The following is a 25241-nucleotide window of genomic DNA, read 5'->3' as shown; positions in this document are numbered from 1 at the left end:
CTTCTGAGACAGATTAACATCCTTTCTATGACCACAGGATGCGTCTTCCAACATGGTTGTTTAAGAAATGAGAAGCTCCTCACTGCATCAGCTAGGGTTAAAGAAGTTGTTCCATCACTGCAGCAATTATCTAACGGAAGGATCTTATCTATTGGCTTAGTTCATTAAATCCAGGTGGAGACTTTTTTTTTGGTCCAGACAGGGTAAAAACAGATGTTAGAACAGAAATTTCAGCTTTCATTTCACTTACTTGTTTGCTTGTTCTGGAGCTTTTGCCTGCATCGGGTCTTCATCAGCAGATGAACGGCTTCGTGAAACTGTAGATGTTCATAATGAGCTCAAACTGTTAGATTTTCACATTTAAAAAACTCCAAATCAAACACCTACATACTTTAGTTTCTCAGATTAGCTGTTCATCAACATGTGCTCTCGGTAAGAAAAGCAGCACTGATGGTGATAATAATAAAACATTTTATTTGTATAGCACTTTTCTAAATACTCAAAGACACTTTACAAGGAGAGAGAAAGCAACAATGAAAACATGTCATGAATAAAAATAGAAACAACTTTAAAAAGAGAAATACGATGTCAGTAGAATTGTGGGTATTTCAATGAACACCATGTTAGCGAGATAACCTAAACAGAACTACATACTGGATCCATGGATTAACTGTTACTCTTCAAATTGACCGTTTCACATCATTCTCTTTTACTCGGCCAGCCGTGACTGGCTGCTTACAGGAACCTAGGTGGTGACTAAATCCATCCTGGGAGCAGTGAGATGCAGGCATGGTTTGTTTTTTTAAATCTTGTTCTTTTTTCTACAGGAAAAGCAACACCGGAGGGCGTGTCTGAGCCGACGTGGGGCTGTGTGGAGCTGAGGACAGACTGTATTTTGGCCACTGCAGCTCGAATCGGGTCCAGTTGAGCCGCTAAGTCACTGGTGATGGTGGGAGTCGAGATGATGGGATGTAAGGCCTTGTTACATCTGTCCAGCTCTAAGTGGAGGGCGGATGGGCGGCAGAGATGCTAATAACCATACAGCACTCGTCTTAAAGTGCTTTAAAAGTGAAAGGAACAAACGTTGTAACAGTCTGTTTGGAACAAAAAGGGATGGAGACTTTTCACCGTTATCTTCTAGATTTGATTCCCAGCCAACATATTATTAAAACTACAATAACCACAAACCACCAGTCAGATGCAAATTCAGAAAAAACGTGAGCTTTCAGTTGTGTGTTAAAAAACAGGTAACCGCGCCAAACTGTCCGTGTTGGGAGGTTTCAGTCTGAGAAGTGAGGAGGTCCGGCTTCAGTCTACACAGCACACAGAAGCCGGACCGCTGATGAAATGTCTGCAGAACGAGGCCGAGCCGGGTTCTTCCTGTCCTGGTCCTCGCTGTCGGTGCTCGGAGATGAGAGGTGTCAGAACGGAGTCACCTCCTAACGCACAATATTCACAAAGTTCATTCTGGAGAAGGTTGAAGGGAAACGGTGGGGGGAAATAAAATTCAAAAAAAGAAAATAATAATTCAAGTTCCCCCTACTCCTTAGCTTTTCCAGAAGAGCCTCATTTGACAATAAGTGGGTATTATGTTCAAGATATTTTAGACCAAAGGGAGAATTTTGTCACATTTATTTTGACGACTTGGCGTCCAGTAACCCCTCGTTAGGGTCTGGAACACACTCTGGATAAAAATAGCCTTTTATTTAACATATGGAGAGGGGAAGGGGAGGGGACAGACACTATTCATAATGGGAAGGATAGATATTTTCATAACTAGAACGGGAGAGGAGGATGGGGAGATAAATTCTTAGTGAGAGGACAGATTAGGGGACAGACATTTTAACTTATATCCAGTACATGGCATAGATCATACATGAGGGTCAAGGCAACACATCGTTTTAAACCTAACTACTCAGTAATCAATCTCAACTAGTTCTCAATGGTGCCCTTCCCCATTCCCAAACACAACGTTCCAAAACAGGGCTGAGGGAATCGGGGGGGTGTCCGGAAGTCCTCCATCCTCGATGCTGGATCTGAAGGGGCGGGGTGGAGGGTTGTGTGGGCGTTGGTGGTGGACGCAACGTGAACAAGTGGGGGTGCTGGGGTCCCAGGAGTCTCATTGATTGTAGAGGGAGCGCTGCTCCCAGGGCATGGCCTGGATGGTGCGTGGCACCGGGGAAGGCTTGAGCGTGGGCGCTCCGTTTGGATGGAGGGAGTGGCTGATGGGGTTGATGGTGGTGAGGGGCCGCTGTGGGGCCAGAGAGAAAGTGTCCTGGTGCTTCGGCTGGAGGGGGGAGGTGGGGAAGAGAACGGGGGAGGAGCCAGAGAGAGAGAATAGAGCCGTCAGTGGAGTAAAAGCACAGTTAGATAAAAAGATGACCGACTGGGAAGAGACAGGAGGAGGAAAATGGACCAGAGCTCTTCAATGAACTGGTGGAGTTCAGGTGGATGAGGAGAAGGTGAGGTTAGAAAAACCTGCCAGGCAGCTGTGAACACCAAACCAAGAACAACGCAAAAAGCAAGAAGGCAAAAAACAAAACAAAACAAAACAACAACAAAGGCGTCACTGAGAAGCACAAACATGGAGCACATGGAGCAAAACAACAACAGCCTGATTTTATCACAGTTTACTCTGCATGTGTGCTCAGTGTCTGCAGGTTTATTCAAATTATCATCAGCAGTAATTATACTGATGTTTTGCATTATCAGAGTCCTGCTCAGTGGTCCTGTCACTAACATCACTGTTTATTATCTATTGGTCGTTCTTCTCCATCTGCCTCAACTTGGTAAGCCCAAAATGAACATTACGATTAGGAATGACGACCAGAACTACAAGAACACATTTTAATAAACTTATTGATCGTCGTATTATTTAGTTGATTGACCTAAAACTAGGGGAACAGCAGATGTTGATAGACAGGAGGTCCTCAGTTTATGACGTCCTCGACTTACAGCATTTTGCCGTTACGTGGGAAAGGTTCATGGAAGTAGCGGAGCAGATGAATACGTCGTCACACGGTGCTATCAGACGGTTTTTACCACCACATTGGATTATGTTACATTCACTAACTTCATTATGGCTCCACAGCGTGAGTCAGACTTACAGTTTACATTTTCGCTGGTATTTTCCTACAGAGCTGTGTTTCAGTGTGAGCTGATGACTGTTTGTCGTTACTGTAGTTGTACAAATAAACTGATCGATATCATGATGCACCTAACGGCTTTGTTTACATTTTCACCGGAGTTTCGACTTACAGTGAAAACTGACTTACATCACACCAAAAGAATGGAACTCTGATGTAAGTCGAGGACCTCCTGTATTTCCAGAAGACTGATAAAACATCAAAAGAACCAAACTTTTTTTTCTAGAAATAAATCAGAGTTCTAGGAATCATTGGAAACTCAAGTCTGCCATGATCCACATGGTCTTTACAAGTGTAACAAGTGTACCTAAACATTTGTTCACAACTGTAGTCTTGGGTTGCATTGGATTTTCAGTGACCACTGTGAGCATTATGTAGAAAAATAAGACTGGAAGGTCTGATTTATCTTTTATATTTGACCTTGCTGTGTGTGGTTCTTAATCCTTGCTATTATGGCCTTTTTTATTTTGTTCTTTTACATATTAAATGTCATGTTTGTGGTGTTAAATTCATCGTAATGCATCCTGCTTAGACACAGACTGAGAGGTATCTGAACACTTCTTAAACCTGCACACTCCAACAGAACAGTTTGAGGAACTCTGTCAATAAACCAGATGCATCAGTGTGAATATGAATGCCAAAGGAAGCATTACAAATGACAACAATATATGATGAAGTGGGATTCATGTGCAGCCCTGACTGATGATCTGAGCGGATGGTTAGTGTAGAAGAAGGAAAGGCAGACTGAGTTAGCAGCACAGCCCCAAGTTAGTGTTGTTAGAGAGCCTCCTACCGCCAGAGAGGACTACACTTCACACAATCAGCCTTATTCTAGCCTGGTGGTTTTCTCTGCAGGCCACCGTCTGCATTGTTGGGGAAAAGTTGGTTATTACTACTAAAAATAATTCCCACTGAATGCATAGTGTCGTTACCATGTGCACAGCTCATGATTAGTACTATCTGAACCGATACTTTGACCATACAGAGTTAAATTCTGAGTGTCTGAGTCAGAGCTGCTGAAATCACACTTATTTTCCAACTAATTGATCGGCTGCAGGGGAAAGAAAAACATGTGCACGTTATCTCTGAAACAGGGGTGTCCAACATGCGGTCCGTGGTCCAAAAGCGGTCCTCCAGAGGGTCCAAACCGGTCCTCAAAGTGTAAAAATTTCAGAGAGGACATTAACTGCAGATTGTAAATTAGTAAAACTATAAATTTAAAATAATTTCTAGACCATGACAAGTTGTTTTGACCAAGAAGTAAAATATTAGATTGCTCATTCATCATGCAACAATATATGTGTCTCATCTTTGTAATATTTTGTCATGTTTTTGTCGTTTTCTTTCCTGTTTTTGTTGTTTTAGGTTTCCTTTCTGTCTCGTTTGTGTTGTTTGTCCATTTTTGTAATGTTTTTGTCAAATTTTTTGACTCTTTTTTTTGTTTCGTGTACATTGTCTCATTTTTGTCATTTTGTTTGTTCTAGTCGTTTTGCGCATCGTACTTGTTGTTTTGTGTTTTTTTTGTCTCATCCGTGTTGTGTCAGTTTGTACTTTATTAAACTTTTTGTCTCTTTTTGTTTTGGTTTGTCTCATATTTTGTCATTTTTTTCTCATTTTGTGTCCATTATGTAATGTTTTGTCTTGTATTTGGTGTTTTTTTTAAACATTTTTTGTTTTGATCATAAATGCTATATTGTTCAGTTCCAGATACGTGTGATTAAAATTTAGAGTTGTGGTTATTTATAGGTTATTATGCAGTGATTTTACTTACTAATTGGCCTGAATGTGGAACCTGAACTGAGATGAGTTTGACACCCCTGATTTAGATTAAGTCAGCCACAAAGCTCTCTACCTGTTAAAAGCTAGTATTTAAAACGTATGAAATAATTTCAGCCGGGTTCAGACTCGTAGTGAAGAATCACTGAGAAATACATTGCACACTAGTTAGCTTAGCATTTTCCTCAGTTGTTGAGCTGCTGTTTCTACTGTTTACGTCTGACTAGCACAATGACATTGTATATGTAACACTCTACCAGTCTTTCTATCTGCAATAAAAGAACCAATCCACTTACTACGTTTATCAAATAATGGCAAAGTTAACCTCGCACTTTCATGAAGGTTTGCTCAGCAGCTCTAAAGTAAAGAAACGTAATCGTGTCATCAGTGCCTGAACAGTAGTTGATATGAAAACAGCAGACTAAAACCCAAAGATTTAAGGACAAAGCTACGACCGTGTTCACCAGGCGTCTCTACAGCTAGCAGCATTTAAACAAAGCTGCCGTTTTATTCTTTAAATCACTGCTGGACGCAGTTTTGCTAATTAGCCTAGAGGCTCCTGGTGGACACACAGAGCGTTTAAGCATTAGCCCCTCTCTGCTGAGGTTAGTAGGCAGACAGGGAGGAGGCAGCTAGCCGGCAGATAGCGAACGGCAGGCGTGTGGCGGTGCTCTCTCCTACCATGGGGTTGGCGCTCAGTCTAGTGTATCCCGAGCTCATCTCCTTTACCTCAGGCACCAGGGGCTGGAGCAGGGAGTAGGAGGAGGACGGGGCGGCGCTGGAGGAGGAGACGTGTTTGTTGGAGGATGAGCTCCTCATGCTCTGCTGGCTGCTCTGAGAGGACACCGAGCTGGGACGGCCCTGCAGGGACAGACGGGAAGCTCAGCACACACCCCAAACAACCAAACTAGAACCAGGAATACTCTAGGGCTGGCCCGAATATCCGTTCCGCCCCGTAACGTCCGACGGGGGGGGGAAGACGGCCCGAATATTCAGATCCGTTCGTCTGGTCTCCCGGGTCCAAACTTTGCCTTCGTTTTGTCTTCAGTTAAACTGAAGAATTAACAGCGGAGGTCTTCAGCATCTTGTCTTGTGTTTATGCAATGAAGTGAAGCGTGACGTCAGAGTCTGCAGCCACCCGGCCATTCAGGTGGTAAGAAACACGAATGGAGGAGCCGAGATGAGCCGAACACGACGGGATGAGCCGAAACGGGCCGAAGGCGAAGGGAAGAGACGAGCTCTGAATATTTTCTTCTGAAGGGAGGAAGGGGTGATCACATAGACATATGTGTATATGTTTATGTGATCACAAGAGATGAGCCGATATGAGCCGATGTGGGCCGAAGGAGGGGGGAAGACAGTAACGCGGAATATTCTTTACGCCCGGTAACGTCCGACCGGGGGTGGGGCGAATATCCGGATACCGAAATTAATATCCGGATACCGCTGTAGTGAACGAATATTCGGATCCAGCCCTAGAATACTCCACAGTAGGACACGACTGATTAAATAGGAGTCCTGACTTCACGGCAAAGAAAATAATGAAGCAGAGAAAATGTGATTTAACATTAAGGGCTGCAGAAATAATGTTTTACAGGAACTTCACTCATTATGTTGCTTATATAACTTACCTCTAATTAGCAGCAACAAGAAGTACCAGACCAGATGTATTTTCATTTACAGACTGACTCTTCTTTAAGGTTTTATAATTTCACAGAGGTTTAATGCTTTGTTGCATGTTTTTGAAAATTCCTCTGTTGTAAAGTTTAACAAATACTAAAGGATAAAGGATTGTAAAACAGTCAAATGCTCTGCCTGTGATTCATGTCTGTGTTGTTATAGGTGTTAAGCGACCAAAAAATAAGTTATTTTATTCTTCATATACTTCTTACATTGATTCAGCCCATTTTTTCCAGCATCAGCCTAAAAATATCCACATGGGAGGGCCCCGCTCCACGGAGCTGGCTGATCTCCTGCCTACCTGGTGGGGGTCAGGCACAGACTGGCTGCCCTGTCCTCCCTGGGACATGGGTGAGACGCAGTGGGAGGGCAGAGGGTCCTGCTGGCCGTGTCCTCCATGCGGCGGTTGCATCATGGAGTTAGCATTGTTCTGCTGCTGTTGCTGCTGTTGCTGTTGTTGCTGCTGACGACGAGGAGCTGCAGAGAAATTGGACCGTCGACCTCCAGACTGCACGGAAGGACAAAGACAGGAGGGAAGAGGGCTTTAAAATAGGATTCTTCATGCTAGTAATGCAGCACTGGTGACAAACGTGAGGTAAAACATTTTGAGGAGAGGTGACAGATGGATGTGATGATGCTGTTTTCTTTTATCCAATCAGCTTCTTCAAGTTTCTTGTGCTGTTCAGAGTTTATCTATTTCAGGCCTGTCTCACTCATTCCTTCCACTGTCCTGTCTGTCTTTATACCTAAAATATGAGGGGATGGAGTGGTCGAGTCGTACGAACACACACACAAACACTCACACAGACGACAACTTCTACCAGATCCAGTGTGACACCATGAAAACTACAGAAGCGGCTGATCTCAATAAGCTGTTCTCTAAACCTGACAACTTTAGAATTTTAATCATTAAATTAAAACCTAAAACTCTCCCTGAAATGTTCCCTCCACAGCCTCAAGTTCTCATTTCTTGTAGGAATTGTAGTTATTTCTAAATTAGTTTTACAACCTTGGTCTTATCTTTGCAGTTTGAGTAATCGTCCACATCCCGTCTGTTTACATATTTAGAGACGCTATAATTAAGTCAAGAGGGTTGACAATAAAATAAAATCAATTACAGAGAACAAGCATTAAAGTACCATTCTTATTTAACTGCCATTTACCCACAAAGCCCATGACCAGTACAGAACAATGGCATCTGAGGAGTCACAAACACACTTTGGGCTACCTGAGATCAACTTAAAATGTACAAAATGAACATTATAATGTGTCTCAGATTAATTCCAGCTGATCTAAAATATGCTTTACTTTGAAAGGGTGTTAAAAAGGGACCAGTTTGCAACCACTATGAGCAGGAAAAACAACAACTCTTTAGACAGATCACAGCAGGGGAACACAGGTGTAATCAATATCATTAACAGCAATCTGCTTTGATCGGATTGTTCCAAGACTCCTAGTGATCGTAGGTTAGCCCAAAGTTACGGCACTCAATCAATTATTAGCTTGACTTCTGGAAACAGACTGTTATCAAAGGAAAAACTATCAACATGTCCTTGAATGTGTACTTTCATTTTCACTTAAATAAACAGTTCTAATGCAGTAGAAACTATTCACGACCTGTGGCTGATCAGGGCCTCCAGAACCGAGTCATGAGTAACTAATTTAACAGCATGCACCCTAAAAGTAGAATATTTATCAAATAATCAACGACACAAGAGTTAAACTCCAGATTAGGAGCACTGGTGTTTGCTTTCGGTGTGATTTAGGGTTGTTGTTCACTTTGCTCAGCCTCAAACTCACTGCCAAATAAGACCCAAGCTGTAAGGAAATGATTTTAGATGTAACGGTCAGCCACAGCTTTAAGGTAAAACTAGACTCACTGTGACACAGACCACAGGAGAGAGGTAAAGTCCATAACGGTGTTTTCATTCTGACTGTCACATCTAAAAGTCCTGTGTACGTTGGCCTTCCTGCCCCTCGGTCTGCCTCACACACCACAAACACTCACATGCTCACTCACGCTCACACCAACCTGGATTTTGGCCGCGGCGCTGCAGCGGTGCTGGGCCAGGTCCAGCATGGTTCTGTAGCTCTTAAAGCAGGACGGGCAGCTGAACCGGTTCTTATGAACCAACCCCACGCACACACAGACACAGACACACACACACACACATATAAGTTTGGATAGTTGTGAGGAAAATCTGCTGAATTGTGTTCATTCCCTGATGCTGTCCCTAAACTGAGCCTAACCCTGGTCTAACCCTGACTCCACAGCACACTTCACTACAGGAGGGCTGGAAAAAGGTCCTCCAAGCAGGATGCTGTAAAAACTGTGGCTGGAGACGACAGAGGGTCAAGGTGCTGCTTTATGGTACCTATACACGATTCATCAAAGCAAGTACAGGAGGTCCTCGGCTTACGGCGTCCTTGACTTACGGCGCTTTGCCATTACGTTGGAACTGGTTCAGCTGAACTAGTTGGTGAGAGGAGTGGATGAATACGTCGTTAGGCAGTGAAACGGAGTGGATGAATACTCTATGTACAGCAGTAACGCGGCCTTATAAGACGGCTTCGTTTACATTTGTCGCCACATTGGATTATTCTACATTCACTAACTTCATTAAGACTCCCAAGCTTAAATCAGACTTACAGTTTACATTTTCTCTGGTATTTTCCTACTGAGTTGTGTTTCAGTGTGAGCCAATGACTGTTTTCATTACCGTAGTTGTACAAATATATAAACTGATGGATAGAGATGCTTTTTTAAAATTTCGACCGGACTTCCGACTTACGGCAAAAATGGGCTTACGTCAAACCGTAGGAACGGAACTCTGACGTAAGACGAGGACCTCCTGTAGAACAGTTTATCCTTCCCAGTCATGCACATCAACATCCACACATATCATGTTTCCACCGCAGAAGTAAAAAACGTCCCACTGTTTTATCACAGAAGTACAAATAACGGAACTCCAACAAAAAGTTTCACTTCGTCTGAAACATTGGAGCATTTAGTGCCAGTTTAGTTTATAGTTCTGAGGACATGTTGGCAGATTAACATCAGAAAACGAGTGTCTCTTTAATAAGGCACTCATAGCATTGTTGTTTTTTTTCCCCACATGAAAAGTGCCCCAGAAAGATTAGAAAAGAGAACTGGAGAGACAACTCCTTTCTCACTTGTCAAACATAGTAAAAAGTGTACGTGAACTTCAGCTCAATGGTTGAACATCTAACACTGGCATGATGTGAGAGAAGAGCTTTTATCAGATGTCATCCTACAAACACTGACAAAGGAGTAAATATCCTGCTTTTGAAGGAGAGGAGTGTTTTCCAATATTTGGACTTCAAAATAAATATTCGGATACCACCATCACGACCGAATATTCGGGTCCAGCCCGAGTTAATTCGGCTCATTCTTCTTTAATTGCATCTGTTGTCAGTCCTCTAACTTCATAAAAATAGAGGTCTAAGCTGCTGGAAAGCTTTCTTAGGAGTTCAGTAAATAAATGTTGGTAATCATGCCCATAACCAGAGCTTTTAGTTTATTCCTCTGACAGATAGGACAGAGAATTAGTGCTGTGGTTTACTAACTGAAAAGTACGGAGAGCGGTAATTAATGAGGAAGAAAGAGGGAATTGTGAACTCAGAAGTCATTTTCATATGTGGTTTCTCATCACATTGTTTGACACTGATTTCATAGAGTTAGTAAATGTTAGAATCCCACCACCTCCACCTCACAGCTGACCTTCACACGGTGGTAAATTAGTGGCATCAATAGCAGAATTCAAACTGCTGCTTTACCTCAAACTCATCTGTAGATATGCAATGAAAGTGTCAAGAGATTTGTGTTTTTTATGCCAAAATATAAACCTGAGGGTTGTAGAAGTCGCCACACAGATTTCACCAGACCAAAGAGAGGAGCCAACACATCAGGAATCAGAATTATGAAATTAAAGAAAAGTGTTTCTGGTCTTTGTTTTGTCTGAACCTGCAGAGTTTCTGCTGTCACACACGAAGCAGACGAGGTGAGCAGACTGCTGCAGGAGAGGAAAAGTCTAATATTAACCTAAACATTAAAGTTTAAAACTCTGCTGCTGCCTCTGCAGAAGTCATTGCACAGAATAAACCCTCTGAAACACAACGAGCCACCTCTGTCCTCCAGCCAAGAACAGGGCGTTTGGTCTCAGTGTGGAAACATGCAGAGGGTTTACAAAGAAACGTGTTATTTTATGATCTAAATGAACAGCTCACATTCATTAAATGGTTCAAAGAGAGCTGTGATTTAATGATGCTGGTTAAAGCTGAGCAATTTCTGGCAGAAATAAAATTTTAGTGGCGTTTCAACCAACTCTAACCAAGTTTTTAGACTAAAAACCCCAAAACAGTGCTAAGGGTCACAGGGAAGAGAAGATTTAAAAGTAGGGAAACAAAAAAGTGATTTTTCTAATTTGTTTCTTTGAGGACTGACAAACAATTCACTTATTTAAAATTAGAATCACTTAATAGATGAAGGGTGGAAGGCTGAGGATTTCATGACAACTGTTGTAGGTATTAGTGAGTTTGTATGTGATTCCAAAGAGTTTCTGAACTGTTCCAGACAATACGGAACAGTTCAATTAATAAATGACTGAGAAAAACGTGGCTCAATTTATCATGGATAGATATTTTTATTGTGTATTAATCTGTCAATTATAGTAGTCCCTAACAAATGCATTTTATCCTTTTGTTTGTGAAATATTTAACACCGACGCAGCATCCTGCTGTTTCAGGAAATCCAGGAGTCTGTGTTTGTGCTCTTCAGAAAGCATTTAACCCTGGTGTTTTCTTCATTTAAGGGCACCAAAAATATTGTTTCCTTGTCTGAAAAAAATCCAAAAATTCAGCAAAAAAAAAAATCCCCCAAATCTCTGAAAATTTGTAAAGCCTTCAGGAAGAAAATTCCAATAATTCCTCAAAAGTTTTTTTAAATTCCTCAAAGTGGGCAAGAAAATTCTTGTAAATACTTTCAAAAAATGAGTAAAAATCTTCCAAAAACATTCTAAAAATATCTAAAATGATTACACTTATATCAGTAAAACTTCTAATATTTTCTTTAAGAACACTCACAAAAAAGTCAACCGAAATTTGCTGGATTTTGGTTGATTTTTTGTGAATGTTCTTAAAGAAATATTTTGAACATTTCTTTTTTCCACCAAAAAATGTTCAAAGATTTCCCAAAAATGTTGAAAATGTGGACATCAGAAGTTTCACTGTCAAAGTATATTTATTTTTCCACATTTTCAAACTTTAAAACTTTCAATTTTGACCCGCAGGATGACACGAAGGTTAAAAATCAAAACAGCACACACCTAAACTCACCTACATCTAAATATTGTGTTACACTTCCTTCGCATGCATGCACCATGTGAGGACCCACAGGTAAAGAACCTCTACATCAGGAACACTAATGAATCCCACCCTCTGCTCTCTCAGCGCCGCCTCTAACAGACCTACCTGGTTGGAAGCAGCAGCGGTGCAGCGGTGCTGAGCCAGCTCCAGCATGGTCCTGTAGCTCTTGCAGCAGGAGGGACAGTCGAAACGGTTGGGCCCGTCGTCGTGGATCCTCTGGTGGTTACGGAGGTATCGAGCGAGGCGGAAGGCCTTCCCACACAGGTCGCACATGTAGCGCTTCTGACCGTGGATCCGCATGTGGTTGCGTAGGGACATGTAGTTGGTGTAGGGCTTGCTGCAAAAGTCACACCTGAGGTTGGGAAGTACAAACATTGTCGAGGTAAGATAAAGACATTCAACATTTAACCGATCGAGCACGAGTCTTGAATCCCAACCTGAAGTCTCCGGTCTTGTGGGTGAGCTTGTGGTTGAGCAGGGAGCTGGCGTGTTTGTAGGCGCAGCTGCACAGGTCGCAGACGTACGGCCTCTCGTCCGACTCCATGTCGTCTGACGCTGTCGTCGCCGACGGCGGCGGCGCTGGTGCCGGCGCTCGAGATTCCATGGAGAGACTGGAGCTAGAGAGTGACGCCGAGGAGAGACTGGAGCTAGAGAGGGCTGCCGAGGACGAGGGGAGCTGATCGCACCAGCTGATGGTTGAACTTGGCTGTGACAGAGGAGAGGAGGACATTAAAAACATGCATCATCAAGTCACGGATATGTGTAGAGAAATAAACAACACTTGTATTATTTTTGACTTTAAAAGTGATACAGAATGGCATTTATATTATATTATTGTAAAAATTTGAAATCCTAACAGAGAAGACACAGGGGATAAAAACAATGACACATGTTGCAGAAAATCTCATTAAAAAAATCTGTGAAATGCGATGTCAGCAAAAAACACAACTCATGGCTCAAACGACAACCATGTCATCAGAGCGAGCTCCACAAATGAACTGTCACATATTTTCATTGCTGCGTCTGATAAAATTACAACCGAGTCATGAAATGTGGCTGTTGTTGTCAACAAAGTCCTGTACCACACTTATAAAACCAGCCAGGAGAGAACAAACCAAGTGCATTTGGAAAAAAAAAAAGCAGCTCACAACCACAGTGACTATACCCACATCACAGCTCTGCATCCCGACAAACGAAACCCAAATGCAAACCACAACTTCAAGGCACCGAACAGGTTCATGATTGATTTATTTAATCCAACACTGATCTAGAGAATGCAACATATTCTGTCTGGAACATGCAGATGACTGGCACGAGTTCTAAACATCAGAAAATAACCAAACCTGAGCCTCCTGAGTTTCACACAACAAAACAACCACAAACACAATGCAGACCGACATCAGCAAATTCACTGTGACAGCAGACACAGAGAACAACACAAATACAGCAACACAACTTCTCCAAAAACAATAACAACTCAGGAATACATGGCTACCATTATGTACACAGCATTCTGTAAAACTGGGCAATCAAAAATAATCTACATAGTTTTGTCATTTTTAGTAACAGCATCAGATTTTAGTTCCCCTTCAAAACTTCTGCTGTCACTTGCACAACTTGTTTTTATTAATCTGTTAAGGCTGTTGACATATGAGAGCATTAAAACACTTTAAATCAGATTGGAGAATGTATGGTAGACACACTGGTTAGTAAAAAAAAGAAACGCAAAATCAACTGCTAGTCAATGCCTTCCACTTTAAAGCCACAAGTGTTTTTTTTCTTTTACATATCAACACTCAAATTATGTTTATTGTATGTGACAAAAAAGCAAATATCCCTGCATCGCCATGAGAACTTCTGTAAATACCAAGCAGGTAAGGGTCTCATTTATATTTTAGCAGTGGGGATAATGTGTTCCTATGCAGATGCTTTAAAACAAACAAACAAACAAACAAAAAACCCACACAATTTATGTCGGTATGCCACATTAACAGCCGCTGAAGATGAAACTAAGTTGATTATGTCAGATCTGTTTGAGGTAATCTGGCACAAATACACACATCTCAAGATTTAAAGACAGAGATCACAGATTCTTTTCACAAGAAGGAAGTTGAGGAGTTGGCTTTGGTTTGAAGAGCTACAGACTTCTGAGGAGAAGGTGCAGAGGAACTATGCATACTGGAAGTGTTACCTAGCTGTTGTTGTGGGTCACATTAAGTTATAACAACAATCAATCTGTTAAAAACTGATTTAAGACGCAGGGTGCGAATAGAATTATATAAGACACTGCAAGTGAGTGACTTCAAATGCCCAAAATGATAACAGGTTTCTGAGAACAAACGGAATTAGCTGAAGTTCCTACAGACAGAGGAAGTAAATATTGACAGCAGATGATGGGAACCTTCATTGCAGCCCCTACAGTTAAATATGTGGAATAAAAACCTATAAATTAACGTGTGTGCGCCGTGCAAATAATCTCCCGGGTGAGAGCCTCCATGAATGGACAGTCTGGTACCACAAAGGGGTCTTTCTAAGTCCTCCGCGGGGCGTCTTCCGCTCCCGTTTCCTGCGGGGCAGCCCGGCCGTGTTTACTTAGCGCTGCTCGCTAACAATATTATACGCCCCATGCACACACTTCCACTTTCACTGCTCAAGTAAATCCCCACTACTAGGCGATACAACAGCGGGAACATTCAAATGATTATTGTCTGTAACTGAGGGACACACTGCCTTGTTTTGCCCAAGCTCTGGTGTTGCTAACCGTTTGTCTGGAGTTAGCTTTAGCTCCGTGATGCTTGGCTGCTTTAGCATTATTTTCATAACACTCGAACCTTTGGGGGATCTTAACAGCACAGCAACGACGTAGTAGAGGGAAAATAAATCCACCAAACCCTATTTGAAGATTCAAAAGACACAGTTTGTTGGAGAAAATAATATTAGCCACTTAGCTCGCCTGCTAACTAGGCCGGAAGCCGCTCAGCATGACGACTGGTCCGTTAGCCGCATGCTAACGAGGCTGCTCTGTGACTTAGCTGGCAGCTTTAGCTCACCCAGTGTCGCTAAACTGAATTACAGACACACAACTAACAACCACGTGGAAACACGGAGTGCTCGGTGAGTGAAACGTCGCTCCACTGGCCGCTTCATGCAGCCTTCTGGCGGCTAGCTAACGGAGGAGGCAGCGGCTGCTTTCTTACTCCGGAGTCGTTCGGGTCCTTTTTCCAGAACAATTGGGAGCAGTGGCCGAAAGACTCTGTCGATGTCACATAGTTCACTCCGTTTCTATCTTGAAAGTCTCCGTGTGTGCTGCCGGTATTTGTCCTGGCGTACATCGTCGCTTTTTCAAATTCTTCGACTTTTTTTTTTAGCTGAAAAGAAACAGGGCCGCTTTGTCGGGATCTTCTTCCGAAAAGAAAAATATTACTTCTGTGAAATGAGCGTTTTGGCAGCGGACATATCGGAGCAGATGGAGCATTACTGCCGCCTGGCGGACCGGAGTGTGACGACACGGTCACTGCTGATTAGTTATCAATATGTAAAACGCATCTTCATTTGCATATTGTTCATTTTCACACCTCGATATCATTCTGTATATTCTTGCATGTATTGTTAATTTTTTTCTTTTCTATTTCATCTTATTTCAATCTATTTTATGTAATTTTATTTTATGTTATCTTCACTTTAACTTAATGTTCTGTGTCGTCTTGTTTTTTTTACCTTCTTGTTGTTAAATACCCAGCTGTTGTAAGAACAGCATTTCCCTCTGGGGATTAATAAAGTCTGTCTAAGTCTAAGTCTGCTATTATTATTATTAGTATTCTACCGTAAAATGTTACACATTGTTTGTATAAATCTTCATTTATCCTGACAACAGTAATAATGATGTAATTTAAATTGTTATTCACCTGAAATCTCTCTCCGATTTCTGCTTTACAATCATTTTTAATTAAATTGAATCTAATTCATGCCTCTAATTAGGAAAGTAAAGGCACCTCTGTAAATATTGATCAGCATGAATGTGATTTTCCCTAGTAAAGGACGAGTAAAGCTTATTTTATCTTATTAATCTGTTCACCGATGAGTTTGTACATTTTTGTACTTCTCTTTCTTTGCAGAGATGATAATTACATTCTGAATCATAAAAAAACCGGCTGCTCCTGTCCTGGTTTAGACTTTGATATGAAGGAGAATAAAGCAAACAGTACAGCTGAGGACAGCACTTTCATTCCAGAACCTCGGTGAGGACGCATGTGATCTACAGACACTCATGGGAATAACCTGAGTAAGTGCAGAAGTTTCCCAACATTTAATCAGTTCTGTTAAACTCTAGATGATTGTTTTTTATTTTTATTTTGAAGGCTTTAGACTAATGATTCATCCCACTCTTTGTTTCTGCAGCAGCTTCATTTCACCATGGAAAGGTAGTGTGCTTTATATTTTATATTAATAATTACAGTTTTGTTCAGTAAATCTTGTTAACTGTTGGATAAATTGGTACAGGGATTATATAAATGCATAAAAAATCGTTGTGTCGCTACAGAACAGTGAGAACAGGTTTATTATGCATTACTGCTGTTATTATTTAAAATATTGAACAAGTTTCTTATTTGAAAAGATTTCAAACTTGATTCAGTCAAAGTTGAAGAGTCTGCACTTCAGACGATGGAATTAAATTTTACATTTTATATGACAAGAATCCAACCTGATGTGATATTCTGGACTCTGGACTGATTGTGGAGATCTGCGGTTAGATAACCAAGTTTATTGGTGTACAGTTTGATTGCTGAAGACAATTTAATGTCATACATGACAAAAAAGCTGCAAAAAAGTCTGAACTGTTTTGCTGTGTTTGGTTTGTCGACGCTTAATAACTTTGTATCCGTTGATCAGGATCCAGGAGAAGAGGCCATCTGAGTCCAGATGTGAGTCTCCGCAGGACGATGGTTCAAAGGATGGCTTTAAAGATGAACCGCAGTCTTTAGAAAAGAAGTAGGTTTGAATTTCAGACTTCTCTCTGCACACTGCTGTTTGTGTTTTATCACTTACTGCTCCAAAGAAAAAACATCCAACTCATGGTTTGCTGTCTCTTCCTGTGTTTCTCAGCATCCAGCAGCAGAAACCATCCTCCAGCTGTGTGTCCATGCAGAGCGACCGCTCAAAAGGCAGACTGATTGATTATAAAGACAGACACGTCTCTGTGGAAAGGAGGTGAGAGTAATGAGCAACAAAGTGTGACTGATTTTCCATCCAGACAATGAGTAAACATCCAGTGTTTCCATATTGTTGGTCATTAGTATATATAATATTTCCATTTGTTGGGTTCTCATCAATTCCTTTTAAGACTTGTAGAATGTGTGCCGATGTTTTAGGGCAGATTTGTGCAGAAATCTAAACATTTGTAAAGGATCCACAGACTTTAAAGCACCACTGTATTGGGATTGATTGAATGTTTCTTAAATGTTCATGGCAGTTTATTCTGTCGTCGTGGAGGATGTTGGTGTCCTTAAGTGATCGTATGTTTAGGGTACAGATTTCTCAAACAACGACTCTTCTTTGAACAATTGCATGTCCTTTTGTCACACCGATTTGGACAAGACTCTAATTTCATTCTACTATTGTACTAAAGTATGACTGTGCAATGACATAAAGATCAATTTGATCTTAAAGACGGCATTCAGGCAGCAGTTTGGTCCGGCTTCATCTTTTATTCTTATCACCCAGCTGGCCAAAAGTAAAGATTTACATTTTTCAGCAGTTCCTAAAAAGAAGGGTTTGTTGTTTTTAAATATTTTCAGTCTTGAGAAATCCAATCAGAACACCAATCAGCCAATCAGCATCCAGCAGCAGAGACCATCCTCCAGCTGTGTGTCCATGCAGAGCGACCGGTCTAAAGGCAGACTGATTGATTATCAAGACAGACACGTCTCTGTGGAGAGGAGGTGAGAGTAATGAGCAACAAAGTGTGACTGATTTTCCATCCAGACAATGAATAAATACCCAGTGTTTGCATATTGTTGGTCATTAGTATAAATAATATTTCCATTTGTTGGGTTCTCATCACTTCCTTTAAAGACTTGGTCCGGCTTCATCTTTTATTCTTATCACCCAGCTGGCCAAAAGTAAAGATACATATTTTTCAGCTGTTCCTGTAAAGAAGGATTTGTTGTTTTTCAATTTTCAGTCTTGAGAAATCCAATGAGAACACCGATCAGCCAATCAGCATCCAGCAGCAGAGCCCAGCCTCCAGCTGTGTGTCCATGCAGAGCGACCGCTCAAAAGGCAGACTGATTGATTATAAAGGTTCACTGCAAGACAGGTAAATCTGATGGACATTAACGAGTCACTGAACATGTACATTTACCAAACAATGCTCCACTTTACATATGGAACTAGATATAGTAATCTAAAGGGTGGTCCAGAGACTCTAAGTTCTACTGTAAATAAAGAGGATTTGCAAAATTCAGATTTCAGGGCAAAGTTTGAAACATCTTGACTTTAAGACTCTACTATGAGTCAAAATTTAAAACCACCAGACTGCAGAAAGATCACAAAAGATCTTCATCTGTGAAATAAACAGCTTCACTCAAAAATGGAACCATTTAGGTCGTTGTAATAACAATAGAGAAGGTTACTGATTGACACTAGGTAAGCTCTCCTGATCGTAAATTGTCCTTTTTATAGGCCAACCTGTAAATGAATGACTGAAATAAGATACTGTAGGGTTTGTTGTTGTCAGATTTGCAGTCATAAGAAATAAAACCTGTGGGATCAACAGTTTCTCACCTTCAGCAGCAAATATGAAAGAACAGACACATTCAGCTTTTAGTGCTGTAAATGTATCATGAAAACTCATTTACATTCCAGTATTTATCAAAACACTGGATATTGTATTGTGCTAGGGTTAGGGTTTCCGTGCAAAGTTGTTTTCATTTTGTGTACATTTACTCTGGTGCCGTAGTAAAGTACACATTGGAAAATAAATGGAAAAACTGGAAGTACAAGTACATTAACTTGTACTTTGAGTTTTGCTGCTAAATTTATGGGGTAAGAACTCTTAACCATGGCGTCAATATAGAAATTACATAAAATTACTCAACCTTAAGCGTCTTTGTCACTAAAATGCAACATGCAGATTGATTCAGCTGTAATATTAATTCAAAAATATCATATTCACAATGGTAAAACTCCAACGTTGGACATTTTTCAGCAGAATATGGACCTTTGATACTGTGCTGATAATATTTGAATGCTTTTGCTTCAGTAATGTTGTGAATTCTTCTTCTTCTTTGTGTGTGTGTCATTATATTTCTTTGTGAATTGTGTTTCCAGAGTCCAACAGCAGGAACCAGAGGCCAGCGCTGACCCGACTGAGAAGCATCAAACAGATCTGGAGACCACGTTTATGGTTTGTCGGTGTTCCTACAATAAAATATATAAAGAGTAACACAACGACATCATCACCTTCGACTCTCCTTTCCACTCGGTAGAAAAGGTTTTCACAAGTCAGTCATTGTGTTTCTGTGTTTTTGTTGCAGCTGCTTGAGGAAACTGTTGTCACCTTTGTGAAGAAAGAGATGAAAATCTTCCAGAAGCTTCTCAGTCCAGATGGTGAAGATTCAAAGGCTCAGAATGAAAATGAAGATGTGAAGGAAGAAGAGAGCATCAGCAACAGAGACGCTCTCCTGAAGATCACACTGCACGTCCTGAGAAAAATGAAGCAGGAAAAGCTGGCCGACACTCTGCAGAGCAGTAAGAGCTTTCACGTAGTCTAACAACAACTTATAATCACAATAAAATACAACAACATGTAACTGTGTCCAACAAAAAGCTGTTCTCCTAAGCAACTCCACATTTATACTGTTGGTGTAACCGCTAAAGTATGCCTCGGCTGTTGAATTTGCTTTCATAGTGCTTTACAGAAACTGATCCCAGTGCCAAAACCTGTTCTGTCAAGTGGTACAAATAGCATTGTTAAGGTTTATAGATTATAGATGAGTGAACTTTGGCATCCAAAACAATAAAACACCTCTCCACAGGTAACGTTATCTGTAAGCACACCCAACAATGATTCACTGGGTCCTGGAGTAAACCCATAGATTTTATATTAAAGATTGACATATCCAACAGGTATGAAAAGTGAAGCCGAAGTGAAAGTGCCTTAAACTTGCATTCTTTCTAACAGCCAGCAGGGGGCGACTCCTCTGGTTGTAAAAAAAACCCAACAAGTCTAATTGTATATAGAATTCTATGAGAAAATGACTCTTGATTTCTTACCTCGGTAAAGATTTTCCTAATGAGTTTATGTTCTCAAACAACAGTTTGAAGTCTTGTACAGTAGAAAATGGTGTTAACAGTGATGGCAACAGCAAATTCTGATTTCAGCTGAAAGTTGTTGACGGGGAGGGGGCTGAAAAATGAGCAAAAACATAATAATACTAGACTTGTTAAAGTCAGGGCTATTTTTAGATCTATCAGATGCTGTATTCTAACCCACCAATTACCGCAGTAAGTCTGGTTTTTTTTTTTGCACGAGGCTGTTGCTAGGAACGCCAGATTCATACCAAAACCAGCATTGTAAAAAATATCCGAGCACCTTGTATAGTAGCTACACGTGTGACGTTTCTAAAAAAAATCAAACAGTTTGGCAATCGGTTCAAAATTCAGCGAATAATTCCACTTTGAGATTCAGCAGTACCTCTTGCCTCCATATATGTCTATGCACCGCTGCCTCCGCTGGCATCGTTTCAAGATGGTGGCGCTGTAAGCACGTCTCTCGACAGCCTATGAGGCGTCTACGTATATATGTCTATGGCTGGGCCGTTTACAATTGAAAGATAGCTTCAGTGAAAGTCTTGCGGGAGTCCGCGAGACTCCCGCAAGATGTTAACGTTAACATCAGCGACAATAAAGTGTTCAAATTTGAAATTAAATCGCGGAAATCCACGGATCTGCAGAAAATTGCCATCCCTGTGTTAATTTTCTTAAATTATGGTCCCATTTAACATAAAACTGATGATAAAGCAGGGTATTTTCTAAGGCATGGCTACTAGTGTGGAAGCTTTACTGTCACATTTACTCACTGATGTTTTTTATGGTTGGTTTTTCAGAAGCTGTTGTTCCAATAGTCCAACAAAAACTGAAATCTCATCTGAAAGAGAAGTTCCAGAGGTTGTATGAAGGAACTGCTAAAGCAGGAAACCCAACACTTCTGAATGATGTCTACACAGAGCTGTACATCTCAGAGGGAGGGAGTGGAGAGGTCAATAACGAACACGAGATCAGGGAGATTGAAACAAACTTCAGAAAACAATCCAGATCAAAAGGTGTGAAGAAATGTGATGACATCTTTCAACCTTCACCTGACAAAGATCATCGACCAATCAGAACGGTGCTGACTAAAGGAATGGCCGGCATCGGGAAAACCGTCTTAACCCATAAGTTCAGTCTGGACTGGGCTGAAGACAAAACCAACCACAACATTCAGTTCCTGTTTCCGTTCTCCTTCAGAGAGCTGAATTTACTGAGTGGAAAAAAGTACAGCTTGACTGACCTTCTTCATCTCTTCTTCACTGAGACCAGAGAAGCAGAAATTTGCAGATTTGATCAGTCCCAGGTTGTGTTCATCTTTGACGGTCTGGATGAGTGTCGCCTTCCTCTGGACTTCCACAACAATCAGATCCTGGCTGATGTGACCGAGGCCTCCACGGTGGATGTGCTGCTGACAAACCTGATCAGGGGGAAGCTGCTTCCTTCTGCTCGCCTCTGGATAACCACACGGCCTGCAGCAGCCAATCAGATCCCTCCTGAGTTGGTTGACATGGTGACAGAGGTCAGAGGCTTCACTGATACCCAGAAGAACGAGTATTTCAGGAAGAGATTCAGAGAGGAGGAACAGACAGACAAAATCATCTCCCATGTGAAGGCATCACGAAGCCTCCACATCATGTGTCACATCCCAGTCTTCTGCTGGATCACTGCTTCGGTTCTGGACCGTGTGTTGAGAGCAGACGAGAGAGGAGAGTTACCCAAGACCCTGACTCAGATGTACATCCACTTCCTGGTGGTTCAGTCCAAAATAGGAAATGTTAAGTTTCATGGAGCATCTGAGACAGATCCGGTCTGGAACCCTGAAACCTGCAAGATGATTCTGTCTCTGGGAAAACTGGCTTTTGAGCAGCTGCAGAAAGGAAACCTGATCTTCTATGAATCAGACCTGATAGAGTGCGGCATCGATATCAGAGCAGCTTCACTGTACTCTGGAGTGTTCACAGAGATCTTTAGAGAGGAGTGTGGGCTGCACCAGGACAAGGTGTTCTGCTTTGTGCATCTGAGCTTCCACGAGTTTCTGGCTGCTCTGTACGTCTTCGTGACATTCGTCAACTCTGGAGTCAACCTGATGTCAGAACAACCATCAGTGTCCGGGTGGTGGCCAAAGTTATTCAGATCAACTGAGAAATCGATGTTTCAGAGTGCTGTAGACAAAGCCTTGGACAGTCCCAACGGACACCTGGACTTGTTCCTCCGGTTCCTCCTGGGTTTCTCCCTGGAAAACAATCAGAGTCTTCTACAAGGTCTGTTGAAGGAGACAGAATGTGACTCGCATGCAATTTGGGAAACAGTACAGTACATCAAGGAAAAGATCAGGAAGAATCCATCTCCAGAGAGGTGCATCAATCTGTTCCACTGCCTGAATGAGCTGAATGAGCATTCTCTGGTGGAGGAGATCCAACAGTCCCTGAATTCAGGAAGTCTCTCCACAAACAAACTGTCTCCTGCTCAGTGGTCAGCTCTGGTCTTCATCCTCCTGTCATCAGAAAAAGACCTGGATGTGTTTGACTTGAGGGAGTATTCTGCTGCAGAGGAAGGTCTCTTGAGGCTGTTGCCAGTGGTCCATGTCTCCAAAAAATCCCTGTAAGAACTTTTCTAACCAAATATATAAAAATTTGGCATTCTTTTACAGAGTATAAAATGAAATCCAAATGTTTGTCTTCATGCTGTTGCAGGTTAAGTGGCTGCAACCTGACTGAAAGAAGCTGTGAAGCTCTGGCAACTGTTCTCAGCTCTCCATCCTCCAGTCTAAGAGAGCTGGACCTGAGTAACAACGATCTGCAGGACTCAGGAATGAAGTTCCTCTCAGCTGGACTGGGTAGTGCACACTGTAAACTGAGGTCTCTTAGGTCAGTATCCTTTAATTTAAAATGGTTGCAACATTAGCTAGTCTTTATCAGACACATTTCAATATGTGCTTTGAAATTTAAATGAAATAAGACCTCTTGTAGGTGCACAAAACCTGTGGAAGAATCCGCTGCTAACCTCACCTTAAAGAGTTAAATGCTTCAGTGGAGGTTTGAGTGCACAATCAGCCTCTTTTCAGAGCTATGCAGAGGCTCAAATAATTTCACTCAAAAATTCCTTTCACAAGCCTGTTACTTCAGAAATCCTAAAGTCTTGGTGCAACAAGACACAACAATTATTATTTATTTTATTTTATTTATTTATTTATTTCATTAAAAACAATACAACACTGCATATGTTAAATGAATGAAAAGGAGCAGAAAGAAGCTATAGCTTATAATTTCTGTCCCTTATCAATAATAATTTTAACACATTTCAGTAGTATTTGGCTGTCACACACAGCCTTTTAACCAACATTTAACATGATCTAAAGATAAAAAAAAAACAATTTCCGGTTATTCACAAGCATCTTATCTCTTATAACAATTTCCGGTTATTCACAAGTATATCTCTTCAATAGCAACTCTTTCACATTTTTCTTAAAAATACAAATCGACTGTTTGCTTGTCTTTTTGTAGACTGTCAGGCTGTCAGATCGCTCAGGAAGGCTTTGCTGCTCTGGCTGCAGCTCTGATCACCAACCCATCACATCTGAAAGAGCTGGACCTGAACTACAACCATCCAGGAGAGTCAGGAGTGAAGTGGCTCTCCACTGCCCTGAGGGATCCACGTTTGAAACTGGTTAAATTCAGGTATGGAGAGGCGTGCTGCCAGGCAGAGTTCTACTTATTCCTCCATTTTCAAATTGTCTCCCAGAAGGGAAATTTTCTTTAGGTACCCGAATTTGACTGGCTCACTTACATGCAAAAGAGCAGTGAGACCAGGTGTCACAAATGCCTATTCAAAGGCTCCATGTCCAATGGTTACATTAATCTCATCATTTGCCAAAGTTTGCAAATATCCAAAGTTGTGACATGGAGACTCACTAGCTTTGTTAGTTATCAGCCTGAGACCAAGATCTTCATTTAAACTGCAGTACACATCAAAAGTCATGGTTCAGTGAAACCAAACCAACATTCCTCAACATTGCAGTTTCCCCGCAAGACACTTGAACCCTTCCTGACAGCAGTTTGCTGTTCAGCACTCAAGTTGTCCCATCTCCACATGTCCCAGAGAACCTGTTCCTACTGATCTTTTATAGTCGGTCATACTCAGGTTCACATATCCTCTCCTCTACTTGTGTGGTTAAAAAGTGCAATGTTGTTCATGTACTTTTATGAATTCTAATCTGACACGTATCTCAACCCCAGCATGGAACACGGTGGAGTGAAGAGACTGACATCAGGTCCAAGGAAGTGTAAGTGTTTTATTTCAACGGTTATGAGCTGAAATCAAGTCGATTAGAAGTCTAAAATGATGTCGTGCTGTGTCATTAGATGCCTGTAAATTCAGTCTGGACCTAAACACAGCACACCAGAACCTCGCTCTGTCTGAAGACATCAGAAAGGTGACAGCAGTGGAGGAGGAGCAGCTTCACCCTGAACATCCAGACAGGTTCAACCACTGGAAGCAGGTTCTGTGCAGAGAAGGTCTGACTGGATGCTGCTACTGGGAGGTGGACTGGAAAGGATGGGTCAACATAGGAGTGGCCTACAGAGGAATCAGGAGGAAAGGGGAGGACGACGACTGCTGGATCGGACAGAATGACAAGTCGTGGAGTCTGCTGCGGTGTGAGAATAAGTACTCTGCCTGCCACAGCAACAGGAGAACCGTCGTAACTGTCCCCTCGTCTTTCAACTCTGGCAGAATGGCAGTTTACCTGGACTGGCCTGCTGGCTCTCTGTCCTTCTACAGAGTCTCTTCAGACACTCTGGTCCACCTTCACACCTTCAACACAACATTCACCGAACCTCTGTACCCTGCGTTTGGGTTCGAGAAGTGTAAATCCTCAGTTTCTTTGTGTCGGATCTAACAGCAAGCAGAGGCAACTCTCAGTGAATGACCAAAGAATGACATGGA

The 25241-nt window shown here is 41.7% G+C and overlaps 2 protein-coding genes across 4 annotated transcripts; one reads left to right on the top strand and one right to left on the bottom strand.

Annotated features, from left to right (window-relative positions):
* Positions 1–451: 451 nt before the first annotated feature.
* On the bottom strand, positions 452–15429 carry LOC110955157 (zinc finger protein 646-like). Of its 3 annotated transcripts, none has more exons than XM_022200039.2 (7): positions 15185–15429; positions 12425–12693; positions 12093–12339; positions 8635–8724; positions 6904–7110; positions 5604–5783; positions 452–2287 (listed from the first exon to the last, which is right to left on the bottom strand). In XM_022200039.2, exons 1-7 carry the CDS (start codon positions 15317–15319, stop codon positions 2120–2122), a joined length of 1296 nt encoding a protein of 431 aa, XP_022055731.1. In that variant the 5' UTR covers positions 15320–15429; the 3' UTR covers positions 452–2119. The 3 variants fall into 3 exon arrangements, with proteins under 3 accessions (XP_022055731.1, XP_022055733.1, XP_022055734.1); XM_022200041.2 differs by having other exon boundaries at positions 5652–5783; XM_022200042.2 differs by lacking the exon at positions 8635–8724 and having other exon boundaries at positions 15185–15427.
* Positions 15430–16046: 617 nt separating this feature from the next.
* On the top strand, positions 16047–25194 carry LOC110955150 (NLR family CARD domain-containing protein 3-like). The gene is made up of 12 exons (XM_051938366.1): positions 16047–16269; positions 16386–16408; positions 16878–16976; positions 17091–17195; positions 17783–17915; positions 19330–19392; positions 19523–19736; positions 21095–22898; positions 22991–23164; positions 23801–23974; positions 24533–24579; positions 24659–25194. The coding sequence occupies exons 2-12, from the start codon at positions 16401–16403 to the stop codon at positions 25192–25194; spliced, it is 3357 nt and encodes a 1118-aa protein (XP_051794326.1). The 5' UTR covers positions 16047–16269; positions 16386–16400.
* Positions 25195–25241: the final 47 nt, after the last annotated feature.

The sequence above is a fragment of the Acanthochromis polyacanthus genome, chromosome 2 (assembly GCF_021347895.1).
Source record: "Acanthochromis polyacanthus isolate Apoly-LR-REF ecotype Palm Island chromosome 2, KAUST_Apoly_ChrSc, whole genome shotgun sequence".
Classification (NCBI taxonomy): domain Eukaryota; kingdom Metazoa; phylum Chordata; class Actinopteri; family Pomacentridae; genus Acanthochromis; species Acanthochromis polyacanthus.
Note: the sequence above shows the minus strand (reverse complement) of the source record. Positions and strands in the feature narration are given on the sequence as shown.

Coding starts and splice junctions, on each gene's coding strand:
- LOC110955157 (XM_022200039.2), bottom strand. CDS start 15,319: ATGTACGCCAGGACAAATACCGGCAGCACACACGGAGACTTTCAAGAT. Junction 12,694..15,184: donor AGGACCCGAACGACTCCGGA/GTAAGAAAGCAG, acceptor CCTCTGTCACAG/CCAAGTTCAACCATCAGCTG. Junction 2,288..5,603: donor GACTGAGCGCCAACCCCATG/GTAGGAGAGAGC, acceptor TCCCCCCTCCAG/CCGAAGCACCAGGACACTTT.
- LOC110955150 (XM_051938366.1), top strand. Junction 23,975..24,532: donor TTGAAACTGGTTAAATTCAG/GTATGGAGAGGC, acceptor TCTCAACCCCAG/CATGGAACACGGTGGAGTGA. Junction 24,580..24,658: donor GACATCAGGTCCAAGGAAGT/GTAAGTGTTTTA, acceptor CTGTGTCATTAG/ATGCCTGTAAATTCAGTCTG.